Below are 19,480 nucleotides of genomic sequence, written 5' to 3' on the forward strand. Positions count from 1 at the left end.
GCATTGCACCACTGCCATCCCACCCCTCAGAGAAGACTGTCCCGGCCGGCCCTCCCTGCCCAGACCCCAGACAGCCCCGGGTCTGGCGGAAAGAAGGCCAGAGGCGCCTCTAGTCCTTGCCTGGTGCTCTGCTCTCCCGTAACGGTTTCACTGCCAGCCTGCAAGTTCCCACTCAGCAGAGACCTGCCACATTGTTCCCCCCGTGTGCACACTATAGCCACATCCTCGATAATTAACGGAACTAATTCAAGGGAAGAAGTTACTCATATACAAGATAATGGATATAAACCTAAGTCCCGAACTGGGCAAGTGCAAACGTTTGAACTGTACACCTTGCTTCCATCACACCCTGAAGGACCACCTCATGTCCACACCTCTAGAGCATACCTGCAGCAGACTGTGAGGACAGAGCACAGACTTGTTAATCCATCGATGCCTGTGTCCCCACCTGGCACTGACATGTGCCGGACCCAGGGGTGAAGCACTCATCTGGGCCCCCCAGCATGCTCAAGTGACCACGCCAGGGCCCTCTGTGTGGAGCCAGGACCTCTAAACACCAGTGGGAAGGCGAGTGCACCAACCCTGCCATCAGAAGGGGACACTGGTCACGGGAAGGGCCTTGCAGGGCTTGCTGAGGAGGCCATGACACGGGCTTAGTTCCACCAGCAACAAGGGTTCCCAGTGGACGCCAGGCTGCCAGGCCCGAAGCTTCAGTGCTGCTGGGAAGGTAGGTCTGGGAGGACTGGCCTGGGGCTGTGGGAAGGGGGTGTGGGGAGGGAGGAGGAACCAGATTCCAGGGGACCAGCAGGGATCTGACCCAGGCAGAAGCCACACCCAGCTGGCTGTCCCGGGTGACCTGGAGCTGCTGGTGGGAGGTGCAGCCTCTCTGGACCCGTGCCCCTCACTCCCTTGGCCACATGGTACTTACATCAGGGCAGAATGGGGGCTCTAGCTTATGCACTTCCAGCTTCTGGAAGTTGATGTCCTTGAACACGGGGTGCTCTCTCACTCCTGCTGCGCCATCGTCCCTGCAGCCCAAGCGCTGCTTGGGATTCTTGTTGAGTAACTGCAAGAAGCAGGAATGCTGTCAAAAAGCTCCTACACTGTGGCCCCCAAAATAAGACAGCCCCCGAAAATAAAACCCAGTGAAAATTTTTTCAAGCTTAGAAATATAAGATCTCCCCTGAAAACAAGACCTAGCGTGTCTTTAGGAGCAAAAATTAATATAAGACATTGTCTTATTTTCGGAGAAACAGGGTAGATTGTTGCACATGGAAATAGAGTCACAAGAAATTCTTGACGGAATTCAGAGTTTGGCTGATGACATGACTACAGTATATTAATAAATGTTGATTTTTTGTTCAACAATAAATGTGAATTCTTGTTCATAGAAAAATGAGACATTCCCTGAAAATAAGACCTAGCACGTCTTTAGGAGCAAAATTAATATAAGACACTGTCTTATTTTCGGGGAAACATGGTAGGATCAAAAAGAAACTCAGAGAATCTCCATACCAATAATCAAAGAATTGATGAAGGTGACGAGCGCTCAAATTTCTACGTATCAACCAAACTTCATTAATTCAGATTTTACTAATTTAGAATATATGATGCTTCAAAAAGGAGTTAAAACTAAAGTTTGTCTTTGAGATGTCAATAAATAAAGAATTGGCTAAATAAATCTTTAAGTTAAAAAATTACGATTAAGGTTCTGGCCGGTTGGCTCAGTGTTAGAGCGTCGGCCTGGCGTGCGGAAGTCCCGGGTTTGATTCCTGGCCAGGGCACACAGGAGAAGCGCCCACCTGCTTCTCCACCCCTTCCCCTCTCCTTCCTCTCTGTCTCTCTCTTCCCCTCCCGCAGCCGAGGCTCCATTGGAGCAAAGATGGCCGGGGTGCTGGGGATGGCTCCTTGGCCTCTGTCCCAGGCGCTAGAGTGGCTCTGGTTGCGGCAGAGCGACGCCCCAGAGGGGCAGAGCATCGCCCCTGGTGGGCGTGCTGGGTGGATCCCGGTCGGGCGCATGCGGGAGTCTGTCTGACTGTCTCTCTCCCCGTTTCCAGCTTCAGAAAAATACAAAAAAAAAAAATTGTTAAAAAAAATTAAAAAAAAAATTACCATTAAAAATAAGGGGACTTAGGCCCTGGCCGGTTGGCTCAGTGGTAGAGCGTCAGCCTGGCGTGCAGGAGTCCTGGGTTCGATTTCCGGCCAGGGCACACAGGAGAAGCGCCCATCTGCTTCTCCACCCCTCCCCCTCTCCTTCCTCTCTGTCTCTCTCTTCCCCTCCCGAAGCGAGGCTCCATTGGAGCAAAGATGGCCCAGGCGCTGGGGATGGCTCCTTGGCCTCTGACCCAGGCGCTAGAGTGGCTCTGGTCACAACAGAGCGATGCCCCGAAGGGGCAGAGCATCGCCCCCTGGTGGGCAGAGCGTCGCCCCCTGGTGGGCGTGCTGGGTGGATCCCGGTCGGGCGCATGCGGGAGTCTGACTGTCTCTTCCTGTTTCCAGCTTCAGAAAAAAAAAAAAGAAAAGAAAAAAAATTAATAGACAGTATCTCTTTCTAAGGTATTTCTTACTTATATATCTATAATGGTCACAAACTCAAAAAGACCTTCCTCCACAGTTATAATCCATCAGAAAGGTTTGGTTGTGCTCAAAGCAACACAGGGAAGACCCGGAGCTCAAACACTCAGCACGGACCCAGGCTGGGAAGCTGCAGCCTGGGTCTCATCTCCCGCTGCCTGACTGGACACAGATTCCTGGGAGCACAGCGGGCCCAGTGGTCCAGCCGTGTCCGCTGCTTCTGTACTACAAAGATGGGGCTGAAGAGTCGTGAGAGAGGCCTGCAAAGCTGAAGAATACTGACCATCTGGCCCTCCCCAGAAAGGCTTGCCGACCCCTGGTCATACTCACAGGCAGCACCCACTGCTCTTCTGAATATAAATCAAAGTCCCAGGCAAAGGCCAGAGCCCAGTCTGGTTCCAGCTTACCTGCTTTTCACTATGGTTATTTTTATGTTTGTTTTAGGCCTGCCATGAAGTCTGATTCATATTTTCACACTCCTGCAGCCATATCGGACTGTAGCAGCACTCAGTCAATATTTGTCAACTGAATATAAACAGCAGCTGGGCCAGAATGTTATTAAATATGGAGGAGCCAACTAAACAATGTCAGCTCCAGGCAGAATGAGCTGGAAAAAATGCCCCTGATCCCATTGCTCAGTGACAGGCCGCTAACACACAGCGCTTGTACGTGGAAACAGGAGAGAGGAACTGAAATAATTACTGTCCAGCCACTACCCACTCACATGAGTTACTGATACGCTTCAGTAACAGGAGTGCCTGCTGGGTCCTCCACCCCCGCCCCTGCCGCTCTCTCCTGGTCAACCCGGACTTTTCATGACCAGCAAGCCCCCCTCGGCTGCATTTCAAGCAGCTTCCTCTCTGTTTGTCCCCCATCTTTCTAACCCTGGCAAGGAGGAGTCATGATTACAACAGGCTGTGCTCCTGTGACAGGAACATGACACACGTGGGGCCACCACCCTCCCCCTTTATTTAGTCCACATGGGTCTTCGATGCTGCCAGGTTGGCCCTCACCTCCATCTCTTCTCCACTGGACATCATGCCTCCACCCACGCCTCCGACAGCTCCCTCCCACGCTCATGGGACTGATGACCTCAGAGAGCAGAAGCCACAGGTGGTCACAAGCTCCCAGGCCACATCGACTGCCCAGCTACTCTCCTGCACACAGCATCTTCCCCACACTCTGCCTCTCCTGCCCACGTTGTGTGAGGCACAGCCCGGTCAGTGTCCCAGCTCTTCACCCCTCCCTGCAGAGCTCGGATTCCCCACATCAGACCCTGCAGCTGTCACCTCCCTGTCCAGCCAGAGTCTGAGCACCTCTTCCCGCTCTGGAACCATCCGGGTCTGAGCTGCCACCCCCACTGGAACTTTGCCAAGCCCTCGCTGGCCTCCCTCTGTTCGTCCTCGCAGTCCCTCCCCAGGACGTCAGTCCCCTTGGAGCCCTGCAAGGGCTTCCCGAGGTCAGGGAACATCCTTCCTTCCCCCCACTCTGAGGCTGCACTCTTTCCTGTCCATCCCCATGACCCCTGTAGTAGGTGAGCCCCGGGGACAGGGCTCTTGTCTGTTTCACTCGCTGCTGGGGCCCCAGTGCCTAGGACAGTACCATAGGAGATGCTTATGTGAATGGAAATGAATGAAAAAGTTGTCAGAACATCTAAATACCGGCTTAAGGAACTAACAAAGAGAGTTCCTTTCACCCCCTCAGTGTCTGGGCAGCTGCGGGCAGATGGGGCCAACCTGACTGCGCCCCCAGAGACTTGTGTCCCCACTGTGACACACAGCCTGGCAGGGCCCCTGACACGTCGAGGAAAGAGGCAGGAGCGTGGCAGGTGGAGCCAGGGTGTCAACAGGACGACAGTGCCTGGCAGCTGCGAAAGGGAGAAGAAACCTGGGCGAGAGGAGCCTCCTCCCGTCTCCCAGTGTGCTGGGGGCCTGCCATGCTTAGTGTCACACAGCACTGGTCAGGGACGTGAGGCTCAGCTGGGCTCTGAAGGCAGTGACCATGGTGCCACCCTGCCTCAGCAGCATCTCTGAGAAAGCAAGAAACTCTGCTCCGCTCCGCTCTGCGGGTCAGAGACCCACACATGTCATTTCCCCAGATGGCACCTGGAGCATCCCTACCACCGGACTTGAGTGGAAGCCCACAGGCATTCGTCTCAGGAAGCAGAGAGGACCTCGGTGCACCTCCTGAGCCCGAGCACCTTGCGGCCACTGAACACAGACAGAAGACTGCTGGCTTTTCCACTCAGCTGTCGGGGCAGTGGAAAGAGGACAGAGACACCCCACTCCCAGCCTGTCCGGAGCCTGACCCACCATCCTGCAGATGGACTTGGCGTCCTCCGAAAACTTCTCGGAATACTCCTCAGTGTCGTTCTTCACACGCCATTCTACCTCCTCCCGTTTGAGTTTCTCCTTGGGTTTTTTGAATGGAGAATGCCCCTGGATCATTTCATATATCAGACAGCCAAGTCCCCACCAGTCAGGGCTGAATGTGTAGCTTTCATTGTTGATAACTTCAGGAGCTACATAACAAATACGGGAAATTTAAATTAAATTTTAGTTTTAAATTTGATCACAGTTCCAGATAACACACTATATATTTAACGTTTGTCACAACATGGATGAGCCTAGAAAATGTTATGTGGAAGAATGAGAAACAAAGGCTGACTGGTGTGTGACTGTCCTTCTATGAAACAGGCACGGGGACAGTGAGCAGCTCAGTGGCTGCAGGGCGGGGGGCGGGGAGGATGAACAGGGAGCGACTGTGGGTGGGCCTGGGGGCTCTTTTTTGAGGTGATGAAAATGATCCAGAATTAGACAGTGGCAGTAGTTATACAACACTGTGAACGTATGGAAATCCGCTGGATTGGACACTTCAGATTAGATTGGTGGTCTTTACGGTACGCAAATTCTATTTCAATAAAGCTGTCACTAGAGTCTGTGTACTAGACAGCAAGAAATGAATCCCCACAGAATAACCACCAACAAGGGTGCTCTGGGGAGACCCCGCCTCCCGCAGGGGTGGCTCCCTCCAAACACACAGAGCCATGGCCACGAGCCCCCTGGGCAATGGCTGTCTCTTCCCAAGATGGCTGAGCCTACCAGTGGCAGGTGACAACAGAAACAGGGGCTGTGAGGAGTTACTGCAGGACCCAGCAGAGGCCCTCAGGGTCCCTCGCTGACCTCAGAGGTCCCTCCGGGTCAAGCTGGCACCCCAGTTGGAGCTACGAGGTTACTCCTCTGGAGTTGACCCAAGGTTGAGCCCCGTTCACCCAGGCTTCGGAATGACCAGGGGACATGATTTCACGAGGGGTGGCAAGGCCATCGTGTACCGGGGGTGGCAGCGGCAGAGTGAGACAGGCTGCCTGGTCCCAAATCTGCCTTCCCTGTGGGCCTCAGTCCCACGTAGGAGAGGAGTGGACAGGAGGACCCCTCGGCTTTCCCACATGACCCAGCGTGACCTCGGGCGCCACCTGTGCCTCTGACAGAACGGGCCCCAGGTGCACTGGCATCTTGAATCCTCTGTGTTCCGAGGACTTGGGCACCCAGACAGAAAGTGCAAGGATGGCTGAAGGGGCCTCCTGCGTACCCATGTAGCCGACTGTTCCAGCTCTTCCTCGAACCGTCTCCCCTTCTGGGACCTCAACGGCTAAACCAAGGTCTGAAATCCGGATATGTCCTGTGTGTATTCAAATACATTATACATATCACAAGGAAATGTATTGACACTTCAACAACAATACAAAATGGGGGGGAAAAATCTAAAAATCATGAATGGAATTTATAGCAATCCACACTCACAGATACTGATATCTAAAATTACATTTAACTTTTCCACATTTACTAAAATACTATCCAGTGTGTTCAGTTCCACTAACAGCAGGAAATTCCATTTATGCCTGGCCACTGGCATAAGCCCTTTAACCCAGGGGTAGTCAACCTTTTTATACCTACCGCCCACTTTTGTATCTCTGTTAGTAGTAAAATTTTCTAACCGCCCACCGGTTCCACAGTAATGGTGATTTATAAAGTAGGGAAGTCACTTTACTTTATAAAATTTATAAAGCAGAGTTACAGCAAATTAAAACATATAATAATAATTACTTACCAAGTACTTTATGTCGGATTTTCACTAAGTTTGGCAGAATAAATCTTTATAAAACAACTTACTATAGTTAAATCTATCTTTTTATTTATACTTTGGTTGCTCCACTACCGCCCACCATGAAAGCTGGAACGCCCCCTAGTGGGCAGTAGGGACTAGGTTGACCACCACTGGTTTAACCATAGACAACCAGCTGGTAAGCCCTCCAAAGCACTGAAATAGTTCTAAATCAGTCTACATAATGCTCAAGACAGGAAAATGGACCTTGTACTTAGAATGACCTGCATCACAAACCCTATCATGCGTGGGCACACGCCCCCTCCCCCCTCCAGGAGGCAAGACAGAAGAAGGGTTAGAACAGATTCCGGAGCCACAAAGCCCGAGTTTGAGTCCAGTCCTGCCTGTTGTTGTTGTTGTTATTATTATTATTATTATTGATTTTAAAGTGAGAGAGTGAGGGAGAGTCAGAAACATTGATCTGTTCCTGTATGTTCCCCGACTAGGGATCAAACTGGCAACCTTTGTGTATCCAGACGACGCTTTAACCCACTGAGCTACTCGGCCAGCACCAGCCCTGCCTGTTATCAACGTGTCTCAGTTTCCTCCTTCCATACAAAAGATTCACTCAACAACACAACTTTATGTATTTTATGCTTAAGCAGAGCACACACAGGTGCAATTTTAAGTTCCTCTCTCTTATTTTTCTTTTAAAAAGTGATTTTTTTTAAAACTGAGAAGTGACAGTAAACGTACTGACAAACTGACAAAAACTCCAAGTGTGAGAACGCGGGCTGTGGGTGGGGTGTGGGGAAGCAGGTACGCTCACCCCTGCTGGTGGGAGCACAAACCAGCACTACGTCTTCGGGAGGAATCGGGCAGAACTCCACACCAGTCTAGCCCATGGCCTAGCACCCCACTCCCGTGGGTCTACCCAGACACCCACATGGCACAGGAAGCACCGTGTGCACCAGGCTGGGCGCTGCCGCACTACGGAAAGCAGCAGAGACTGCACTGCCCGCTCTCTCCTGGCACAGCGCCTCTGCAGGCAGCAGACTGAGGGCCCGGGAGAGCTCCACTGAGTGTTGGAGAGTGATCTCTGTCACACTTTAAAGGAATAAAGTGGAGAAAAATATTCTAAGTATGTTAATGTCATGAAGAACTATTTTCAGGATTAGGAAAAAACACAAATGCAAAAGGAAGACGTTAAATAAGAATTGGGAATATCAATATGAATCCGTAATGACTATTTTTTTAAAAGGGGGTAAGCACACAAGATGGTGTATAGAAATGTGTTGTAGAATTGGGCACCCAAAACCTGTATAATTATGTTAACCAGTTTCACCCCAATAAATGCAATTTAAAAAAAAAAGAAAAACAGGCCCTGGCTGGTTGGCTCAGTGGTAGAGCGTTGGCCTGGCGTGCAGGAGTCCTGGGTTCGATTCCTGGCCAGGGCACACAGGAGAAGCGCCCATCTGCTTCTCCACCCCTCCCCCTCTCCTTCCTCTCTTTCTCTTCCCCTCCCACAGCCGAGGCTCCATTGGAGCAAAGACGGCCGGGGATGTGGCCTCTGTCCCAGGCGCTAGAGTGGCTCTGGTCCCAACAGAGCAACGCCCCGGATGGGCAGAGCATCGCCCCCTGGTGGGCGTGCCGGGTGGATCCCGGTCGGGCGCATGCGGGAGTCTGTCTGACTGCCTCCCCGTTTCCAGCTTCGGAAAAATGAAAAAAAAAAAAAAGAAAAAGAAAAACAAAACATGTTTTCTCTGTCTGCTGAAAAGGCCTAGGAAGAACAATCAACATGGCAGGGATGGGCACCTTGGCACCCACATGGGGTCTCTCAGTGATGACGCTTCCCACACAGAAGACTGGGGGTCTTTGGAGAAATGGTTGACTCCAGGTCTCAGTCAGCACACGTGCAAGATAATCCTGGAACATTATCATAGCAGAAAACAAGGAAGGTATTAAAGTCTACTCTACCTTGACCCAATTGCCCAAAGATGGAACAATCTGAACATCAAAAAGAATAATGACAGGCCCTGGCCGGTTGGCTCAATGGTAGAGTGTCGGCCTGGAGTGCAGAAGTCCCGCGTTCGATTCCCGGCCAGGGCACACAGGAGAGGCACCCATCTGCTTCTCCACCCCTCCCCCTATCCTTCCTCTCTGTCTCTCTCTTCCCCTCCCGCAGCAGCTGAGGCTCCATTGGAGCAAAGATGGCCCGGGCGCTGGGGATGGCTCCTTGGCCTCTGCCCCAGGCGCTGGAGTGGCTCTGGTCGTGACAGAGCGACATCCCGGATGGGCAGAGCATTGCCCCCTGGTGGGCAGAGCATCGCCCCCTGGTAGGCGTGCCGGGTGGATCCCGGTCGGGCGCATGCGGGAGTTTGTCTGACTGTCTCTCCCGGTTTCCAGCTTCAGAAAAATAAAAAAATAAAAATAAAAATAAAAAGAATAATGACGGCCCTGGCTGGTTGGCTCAGTGGTAGAGCGTCAGCCTGGCGTGCAAGGGGTCCTGGGTTCAATTCCCGGCCAGGGCACACAGGAGAAGCGCCCATCTGCTTCTCCACCCCTCCCCCTCTCCTTCCTCTCTGTCTCTCTCTTCCCCTCCCACAGCCGAGGCTCCATTGGAGCAAAGATGGTCCGGGCGCTGGGGATGGCTCCTTGGCCTCTGCCCCAGCGCTAGAGTGGCTCTGGTCGCAATAGAGCGACGCCCCGGAGGGGCAGAGCATCGCCCCCTGGTGGGCGTGCCGGGTGGATCCCGGTCGGACGCATGTGGGAGTCTGTCTGACTGTCTCTCCCCCGTTTCCAGCTTCGGAAATAAAAGGAAAAAAAAAAAAAAAAGAATAATGAGCCTGACCTGTGGTGGCGCAGTGGATAAAGCATCGACCTGGAACACTTGAGGTTGCCTGTTCGAAACCCTGGGTTTGCCTGGTCAAGGCACATATGGGACTTGATGCTTCCTGCTCCTCCCCCCTTCTTTCTCTCTCTCTCTCTCTCTCTCTCTCTCTCTCTCTCTCCCCCTCTCTCTCTCTCTCTCCCCTCTCTCTGAAAAATAAATAAATAAAATCTAAAAAAAAGAATTATGACACGGATGGACTAAAGCATATCAGTGTTAAAACCCAAAAGATCATAATGAGAGTAAAACAGAAAAAACAAACATCTCTTGGTCATCTTGGAGAATGATACAGAACTAAAACAATATTCTGAAAAGTGAAAACAAAGGGATGTCATATTCAAGTATTTCTCCTGATTTTCCTGAATAAACAAGTAAACAAATGTTGATGAAGCAAAGTACTTTTTTATAGATGAATCTCTACAAATAAGTGCAAAAGAAAAGACAGAATTAAAATATCATCATTTGGTCCTGGCCAGTTGGCTCAGTGGTGGAGCATCAGCCTGGCATGTGGATGTACCAGGTTCAATTCCCAGTCAAGGCACACAGGAGAAGCTACCATCTGCTTCTCCACCCCTTCCCCTCCCCCTTCTCTCCCCTTCTTTTTCTACTTTTCTCTCTTCTCTTCTCCTGCAGCCATGGCTTGATTGAGTCAAGCGCATTGCCCCGGGCACTGAGGATGGCTTCAGGGAGCCTCTGCCTCAGGTACTAAAAATAGCTCGGTTGTGAGCATGGGCCCCAGACAGGGGCTGCCCAGTGGATCCCAACAGGGGCACGTACAGAAGCCTGTCTATCTCCCCTCCTCTCACTTGGAAAAGAAGAAAAGATAAATAAATAAGATAAAGCTGTTTTAACCCTCACTGGCCAGCAGCACAGCACTGAGAATGAACCGCAGGTGTTGGAGTTGGGGCTGGGGTTGGAGTAAAAGGAAGAAAAAGAACAGCAACAAGAAAAAGAATGAACCACAGGCTAGGAGACAGAAGCTGTGGACACAGTCTTGGCATAAGACTTTCAAAGCTTGGTGTCTTTCGCCTTTTATCAAATGAGAACTCATTCCCTTCCTCACAGGGTGGCTGTTTTATGCATAAATCAGAAAGCAGCAGAAGAGCACTCAGCGGACGAACGTGTAAGGGAGCCAGGGCATCGCAAGTGCCCCATCTGCCGTCGGGATTCTTGCCTCAAACCCTGCCCTCTCCTCTGGCGGAGTCCTGTCAGCCTTGTCTCGTGCTCTCCGCTGGACCAGCGATTTTCAACCCTTCTCATCTGGCGACAGGCCTTGCACTCCCTGTGCAGTTGTCCCCAGAGAGCCCAGCCCTGAGTGAGCATCCCTGCTGCTGGCCCAAAGGGGCCCATTCCTGTCCACTACTACAGGGTCCCCCACTACTACAGGGTCCCCCACTGCCAGCGTAAGAGAGCCCGGGCCTGAGTGAGCGTCCCTGCTCCTGGCCAAGAGCCAGCCCCAGGGGCCCATTCCTGTCCACTACTACAGGGTCCCCCACTACTACAGGGTCCCCCACTACTACAGGGTCCCCCACTGCCAGCGTGAGAGAGCCCGGGCCTGAGTGAGCGTCCCTGCTCCTGGCCAAGAGCCAGCCCAAGGGGCCCCTTCCTGTCCACTGCTACAGGGTCCCCCACTGCCAGCGTGAGAGAGCCCAGGCCTGAGTGAGCGTCCCTGCTCCTGGCCAAGAGCCAGCCCCAAGGGGCCCATTCCTGTCCACTATTACAGGGTCCCCCACTGCCAGCGTGAGAGAGCCCAGGCCTGAGTGAGCGTCCCTGCTCCTGGCCAAGAGCCAGCCCCAGGGGCCCATTCCTGTCCACTACTACAGGGTCCCCCAAAGGGCCCATTCCTGTCCACTACTACAGGGTCCCCCACTACTACAGGGTCCCCCACTACTACAGGGTCCCCCACTGCCAGCGTGAGAGAGCCCAGGCCTGAGTAAGCGTCCCTGCTCCTGGCCAAGAGCCAGCCCCAGGGGCCCATTCCTGTCCACTACTACAGGGTCCCCCACTACTACAGGGTCCCCACTGCCAGCGTGAGAGAGCCCGCTCGGCCATCTGTGCTCCTGCCTGTGAACCGTGCTCTGTGAGAGGACAGCGTCACGGGCAGCGTGCCACTGTTTGGGGGACTGGAACTACACATCTAAGGAATAAAGTAAGACGTGAGCAACAGCAATAGAGGAGAAAGAAAAATGTTCTCAGAGTTCACCTTGATGTGCTTCTAAAACTCAATGATCAAATGCTGCTTGTCCAAATACAGGGGAGTGACAATGTCATCCACGTCATATTTTTAAAAGAACGTGTACCAGTTTCTCTTTTCATGGTTGTTTCTGTGTCGCATTAACTGGCTAGGTCCACGCGGACTTCCTGGATCCGAGTCCTTCTTAACCAAGTGCATACTTTAGACGGGAAGGGCTCACTCACCATGATCATCGAGGAGAATATTCTCAGGCTTTAAGTCTCTGCAAAGGAAGAAACCACAACTCAGAGCTCAGCTGTGTGAAGTCGGCCCTGACCCATCAGCAGTCCTCAGAAATGACCCGACGTCTCGGCGCTGTGAGCAGCAGGAACGGCAGATCACACCACTGCCCTCTGGATCAAGTGAGAAGCCCTCACGTTGTCATGAGGCTCTCGTCGTCACATGGAAGGACAAGTTGTCCACAGATCTAAGTGACGACATTTCAGCATTGAAAAGTGCAGTTCAAACATCAGAAATGAGTCCTTAATGAATTTGGCAGTTTCTCTTGTTATTAATATACTTTTTAAAATGTCAACAACTGAAAAGTCATCACACTAGAAAAACTCGGTTTGGGGGGGTCAGACAGGCGTGGATTCAAAGCCTGGCTCTGCCCTGATCAAGGGTGTGACCTTGGGGAGGGGAGGGGCGGCGGGAGGGTGGGGTGGTGGCTTCTGTGTTTGCACTTTCTAGCCGTGTGTACACGCTTCTGCATTGTCTGGGTGGAGAGGTGAGCGTTTCATGTTTTTCGTTTCCTTTTCTGTATTTAAAAAACAAAACCCCTAAACCCTCACTCCTCCATGTGTGAGCCAGCATCACGGCAGAGCTGGCCCGCCCAGACACCGCCCGGCCTGGCTGGGGACCAGCATTTCGCCTGGTCCTGACGTCACCGGCTCATCGGAGCCTGACGTCACCCCGCCCAGGAGCACTTCCTGCGGCTCCTCCCCAGCCCACCACACACTGTCCGTCACCCGCTGGTCACCCGGCTCAGAAAAGAAACGTGTGTACACATTGCACAAAATAACCACAGTAGGAGTAATAACACCTCTCCACTAACTCTTACACGCCCAGGCTCGTGCTGTAACTGTCACACAGGCTCCATGGGCAGCTGCTGACAATGTGCTCCTCCTGAGGTGCAGCAAACGGAAGGGGCCTGCAGAGGCTGGACAACGCTGGCACACCTGCCAAAGCCGGGTGCTCACCCACCCCACGCTGTGCGGGGACGAGCGCCCAGCTTCGGGCCACCAAGTGCTGTTGTGTCTTGACCCTTTCCTCAGAAACCGTTTCTCCAGACTTGAATCACAGTTCTCTGGTGCCATTGTCCAAGTGCGGGCACAGGGTGTTGTGTGGAGAGGACACTGGTCAAAACAGTTTTCTATAAAAGAGTTGGCTGATGCCTTTTGTCTCATTATAGCAGGAACGGCGACGTTAGAGGAGCGAGATCCTGACACTGGACGTTCACCAGAGCTTTCCGTGCAGTTCCCGGAGGCCCGAGATGCTCCAGGGCCATTGATGAGAACAGAAGAGCTGTGTAGTACAGCCTCCCCAATGCCGACTTCAAGACACTGGTCCAGCAGCAGAACCAACTCCTGACTCCCTCACACCAGCCCCAGGCTCTCCAACAAGCCCTCATCTTCTGCGTCGTCCAAGGCGGTTTCAGGCTGTGTTTGAACATGTTTGTTTATATGCACAGAAAGGTAAAAGTAAATGCTATGTTAAGACAACCATCTGTCTAAGTAGCGTTTAATAAGTAAACATAGCTGTTCCAACTTACACACAAATTCCACTTAAGAACAAATGTACAGAACATAGCTCCTTTGTAACCTGGGGTCGGCCGTACATGGGCAGACCCCACCGTGTGATCTGTTCCTCAGTGTGGATCAGACTCAGCAGCAATCACCCTGTGTGTTCATGTTGACAATGCTGTCCAACCACATGTGGCATCCAGCTTACAGTGCGTTCGTAACCTCAACTGTCTCCAGGAACACGCCCTTTGCAGAAACCTGGGGCCACAAGACATCACATGGAACACACTTCCTACTCCTAAAGCCACCAATGTGTTCTTCCACCTTTGAGAGAGCAGAGAGTCTCGGCTCTAAATAATTTTTATCTTAAAAAAACCTCACGCTCTTTGCAGAAACCAGCCCAGCCTCTCGGAGTCACATATATCCACCCCACTGCACAATGTCACTCTTTCTCGGAAAGAAAAGAAGTGGCTTCTCCATCCTTGACAAAGCGACATGTCAGGTCACTCCTCACTCCCATGAACAGAGCCAAGTGTCCAAATCCACTTGGAACTCCTGAAAGACTGTGACTGTCAAACACAGCGTCAGGAAAGCACTGTGAGGCCGTTTAGGGTTGCCTTAGGACACATAAATTGCTCTTCAGAATTTAATAAAACCACAAATAATTAGCCTGGACAGCACAGCCACTTTTGTTTGTGGATGTGGTGTGAGCCCTGACAGTGGCTTTCCTGTGTTGTCACGCAGGTGCCTGACTTAAGCTTTGGTTGCTGAGGCGTCCCCTTCAAAGAGGGTGACCTGCAGTAAACACACTGCCAGCCACAGGAGCAGAGAAAGAGCCAGACTACCCCTCATCTCTTTGTTTTAGAGATCCTGGTTAGCTTTTTGGGTCACTTGCTTTTTCTCTTCCCACTCTTCTTTTTTTTCCCTAATATTTTCTGTACTGATTTTAGAAAGAGGAGAGGGAGAAGGGAGAAGGGAGAGGGAGAAAAAGGCAGGGGATAGAGGGTGGGGGTGGGGAGGAATAAGAAGCATCATCTCAGTTGCTTCTCATATGTGCCTTGACCAGGCAAGCCCGGGGTTTAGAACCAGCAACCTCAGCATTCCAGGTTGACGCTCTATCCACTGCGCCACCCCAGGTCAGGCAACTCTTCCCAGACTTTAAATACCCACACTCTTATGTTTTAAATCCACCAACAAAGAGTGAATCCTGAAACACTAGGCCCCTACCTTCAACCCCAGGAGTGCCATATAATTTCCAGGACATGTAAGTAATGAACCTGCCTGTCCCACTTTCCCGATAGTCACTGCTGAAGGCGTCCTGCAATCACAAGAGCCGCCAGGGCCAGTGCAGCTGCAGCACTGGCTGTCCACAGGCTGTGACTGGCACGGACCGCTGGGTTCATATGGAAAAGCTGTCACTGCACAGACATGTCTTCATAAGGTCTGGGTTAGAATTTTTATATTCCACCAAGATAAAGCAAAATAATTGACTGAATGGTTAAGATAAACGGCAAAATTTATCTCCCAATCTGAGACCTGGCCCAGTAACCTAGAGACCTGTGCAAAGTGGAAACGCAAAGCCAAACCTACGAGAGCAAGAACTGGAGACCTTGTCATCTACAGTCCAGAGTGAAATGACGATAACTGCATTTTAAATAGAATAAAATATTTAGGAATAAACTTAACAAAAAAAAGCATAAGGGCCTGACCTGTGGTGGCGCAGTGGATAAAGTGTTGACCTGGAAATGCTGAGGTCGCCGGCCCGAAACCTTGGGCTTGCCTGGTCAAGGCACATATGGGAGTTGATGCTTCCTGCTCCTCCCCCCCCTTCTCTCTCTGTCTCTCCTCTCTCTCTCTGTATCTCCCTCTCCTCTCTAAAAATGAATAAATAAAAAAAAATTAAAAAAAACAAAACAAACAGACAAACAAAAAAAAGCATAAGACTTACACACCGAAAACTGCAGAACGTTGCTGGGAGAAATGAAAGACATCTAAATAAATGGAAAGATAATACCGTCCATAGATCGGAAGATTCAGTGTGGTGAAGATGTCCACTCCCAAACTGACAGAGAGAGTCAATGCAAACCTCAGCAGGCAAAACATCTTTTTTCAAAACTGACAAGCTGATCTTTAACATTTATATGGCAATGCCAAGCAAGGACCCAAAATAGCGAAAATCATCCTGAATAAAAACAAAGTTAGAGGCTTCATATTTCTTCAAAGCTGCAGGAATGGGGACAATGTGGCATTGGCAGAAGAACAGACCTACAGGCCTACAGAGTAGAATACAGAGTTAATAAATAACATCAGACAAAAATCTTCATGCTGTTGGGTTGGACAAAGATTTCTTTGATATGACACCAGAAGTGTGATAGGTAAAAGAAAAAAATTATAAATTGGACTTCATTAAAATAAAAAACCTTTGTACTTCAGAAGAGGCTATTCATAAAATAAAAAGACAGGCCACAGACTATGAGAAAATACTTGCAAATTTTGTATCTGGAAAAGAACTTGTATCCAGAATACATAAAGAATTCTTTCAACTCAGGAAGGCAAATAACCCACATTAACAATGAGCAAAATAGCCTGATCTGTGGTGGCGCAGTGGATAAAGCATCGACCTAGAAATGCTGAGGTCGCCGGTTTGAAACCCTGGGCTTGCTTGGTCAAGGCACATATGGGAGTTGATGCTTCCAGCTCCTCCCCCCTTCTCTCTCTCTGTCTCTCCTCTCTCTCTCTCTCTCTCTTTCTCTCTCTCCCCTCTCTAAAAAAAAATGAATAAATTTTTTAAAAAATGGGCAAAATAGCCTGATCTGTGGTGGTGCAGTGGATAAAGCATCAACCTGAAACACTAAGGTCACTGGTTCAAAACCCTGGGCCTGCCTGGTCAAGAAGGCACATATGGGAGTTGATGCTACCTGCTCCTCCCTTCTTTCTCTCTCTCTCTTCTCTAAAATGAATAAATAAAGATTAAAAAAAAATTTTTTTAATGGGCAAAATAGCCTTGGCCAATCGGCTCAGCGGTAGAGTGACAACCCAGCGTGTGGAAGTCCCAGGTTCGATTCCTGGCCAGGACACACAAGACAGTTTCTCTGCACACAAGAAGCCCATCTGCTTCTCCACCCCTCCTCCTCTCCTTCCTCTCTGTCTCTCTCTTCCCCTCCGGCAGCCAAGGCTCCATTGGAGCAAAGTTGGCCTGGGCGCTGAGGATGGCTCCATGGCCTCACCTCAGGCGCTAGAATGGTTCTGGTTGCAACAGAGCAACACCTCAGATGGGCAGAGCATTGCCCCCTGGTGGGCATGCCAGGTGGATCCCAGTTGGGCGCATGTGGGAGTCTGTCTCTCTGCCTCCCTGCTTCTCACTTCAGAAAAAGAAATGGGCAAAATATCTGAATAGACATTTTACCAAAGAATACATAAAATGGTCAATAAAAGAACATATAGGCCTGACCTGTGGTGGCGCAGTGGATAAAGCGTCGACCTGGAAATGCTGAGGTTGCCGGTTCAAAACCCTGGGCTTTCACACCTTAAGGAACTAGAAAAAGAAGAACAAAGACAACCCAAAACCAGCCGAAGAAAGGAGATAATAAAAATCAGAGCAGAAATAAATGAATTAGAGAACAGAAAAACTATAGAAAAAATTAATAGAACAAGGAGCTGGTTCTTTGAAAAGATCAACAAAATTGACAAACCCTTGGCAAGACTTACCAAGGAAAAAAGAGAAAGAACTCATATAAACAAAATCCAAAATGAAAGAGGAGAAATCACCACGGACACCGTAGATATACAAAGAATTATTGTAGAATACTATGAAAAACTTTATGCCACTAAATTCAACAACCTAGAAGAAATGGATAAATTCCTAGAACAATACAACCTTCCTAGACTGAGTCTAGAAGAAGCAGAAAGCCTAAACAGACCTATCACTAGAGAAGAAATAGAAAAAACCATTAAAAACCTCCCCAAAAATAAAAGTCCAGGCCCTGACGGCTATACCAGCGAATTTTATCAAACATTCAAAGAAGACTTGGTTCCTATTCTACTCAAAGTCTTCCAAAAAATTGAAGAAGAAGCAATACTTCCAAACACATTTTATGAGGCCAACATAACCCTCATACCAAAACCAGGCAAGGATGGCACAAAAAAAGAAAACTACAGACCAATATCTCTAATGAATACAGATGCTAAAATACTAAACAAAATACTAGCAAATCGAATACAACAACATATTAAAAAAATAATACATCATGATCAAGTGGGATTCATCCCAGAATCTCAAGGATGGTTCAACATACGTAAAACGGTTAATGTAATACACCATATCAACAAAACAAAGAACAAAAACCACATGATCTTATCAATAGACGCAGAAAAGGCTTTCGATAAAATACAACACAATTTTATGTTTAAGACTCTCAACAAAATGGGTATAGAAGGAAAATATCTCAACATGATAAAGGCCATATATGATAAACCATCAGCTAACATCATATTAAATGGCACTAAACTGAAGGCTTTCCCCCTTAAATCAGGAACAAGACAGGGTTGTCCACTCTCTCCACTCTTATTTAATGTGGTACTAGAGGTTCTAGCCAGAGCAATCAGACAAGACAAAGAAATAAAAGGCATCCATATCGGAAAAGAAGAAGTAAAGGTATCACTTTTTGCAGATGATATGATCCTATACATCGAAAACCCCAAAGAATCCACAAAAAGACTACTAGAAACAATAAGCCAATACAGTAAGGTCGCAGGATACAAAATTAACATACAGAAGTCAATAGCCTTTCTATATGCCAACAATGAAACAACTGAGAAGGAACTCAAAAGAATAATCCCCTTCACGATTGCAACAAAAAAAATAAAATACTTAGGAATAAACATAACTAAGAATGTAAAGGACTTATATAATGAAAACTATAAACCATTGTTAAGGGAAATCGAAAAAGATATAATGAGATGGAAGAATATACCTTGTTCTTGGCTAGGAAGAATAAATATAATCAAGATGGCTATATTACCCAAAGCAATATACAAATTTAATGCAATTCCCATCAAACTTCCAATGACATTTTTTAAAGAAATAGAGCAAAAAATCATCAGATTTATATGGAACTATAAAAAACCCCGAATAGCCAAAGCAATCCTAAAGAAAAAGAATGAAGCTGGGGGCATAACAATACCTGACTTCAAACTCTATTATAGGGCCACGACAATCAAAACAGCATGGTATTGGCAGAAAAATAGACACTCAGACCAATGGAACAGAATAGAAAGTCCAGAAATAAAACCACATATATATAGTCAAATAATTTTTGATAAAGGGGCCAACAACACACAATGGAGAAAAGAAAGCCTCTTCAATAAATGGTGCTGGGAAAACTGGAAAGCCACATGCAAAAGAATGAAACTGGACTACAGTCTCTCCCCCTGTACAAAAATTAACTCAAAATGGATCAAAGATCTAAACATAAGACCTGAAACAATTAAGTACATAGAAGAAGACATAGGTACTCAACTCATGGACCTGGGTTTTAAAGAACATTTTATGAATCTGACTCCAATGGCAAGAGAAGTGAAGGCAAAAATTAATGAATGGGACTACATCAGACTAAGAAGTTTTTGCTCAGCAAAGGAAACTGATAACAAAATAAACAGAAAGCCAACTAAATGGGAAATGATATTTTCAAACAACAGCTCAGATAAGGGCCTAATATCCAAAATATACAAAGAACTCATAAAACTCAACAACAAACAAACAAACAATCCAATAAAAAAATGGGAAGAGGATATGAATAGACACTTCTCCCAGGAAGAAATACAAATGGCCAACAGATATATGAAAAGATGCTCATCTTCTTTAGCTATTAGAGAAATGCAAATCAAAACGGCAATGAGATACCACCTCACACCTGTTCGATTAGCTGTTATTAGCAAGTC

The 19,480-nt window shown here is 48.9% G+C and overlaps 1 protein-coding gene across 1 annotated transcript in view; it reads right to left on the reverse strand.

Annotated features, from left to right (window-relative positions):
* Positions 1–19,480, reverse strand: part of GRK4 (G protein-coupled receptor kinase 4) — a 69,927-nt gene that overhangs the window by 2,624 nt on the left and 47,823 nt on the right. Inside the window, exons 10-13 of the mRNA XM_066280428.1 lie at positions 11,984–12,021; positions 6,163–6,252; positions 4,887–5,095; positions 929–1,066 (exon numbers count right to left, since the gene is read on the reverse strand). Coding sequence (XP_066136525.1) covers positions 929–1,066; positions 4,887–5,095; positions 6,163–6,252; positions 11,984–12,021 — 475 coding nt within the window. The remainder of the gene's footprint in view (positions 1–928; positions 1,067–4,886; positions 5,096–6,162; positions 6,253–11,983; positions 12,022–19,480) is intronic.

Source organism: Saccopteryx bilineata, chromosome 5 (assembly GCF_036850765.1).
Source record: "Saccopteryx bilineata isolate mSacBil1 chromosome 5, mSacBil1_pri_phased_curated, whole genome shotgun sequence".
NCBI lineage: Eukaryota > Metazoa > Chordata > Mammalia > Chiroptera > Emballonuridae > Saccopteryx > Saccopteryx bilineata.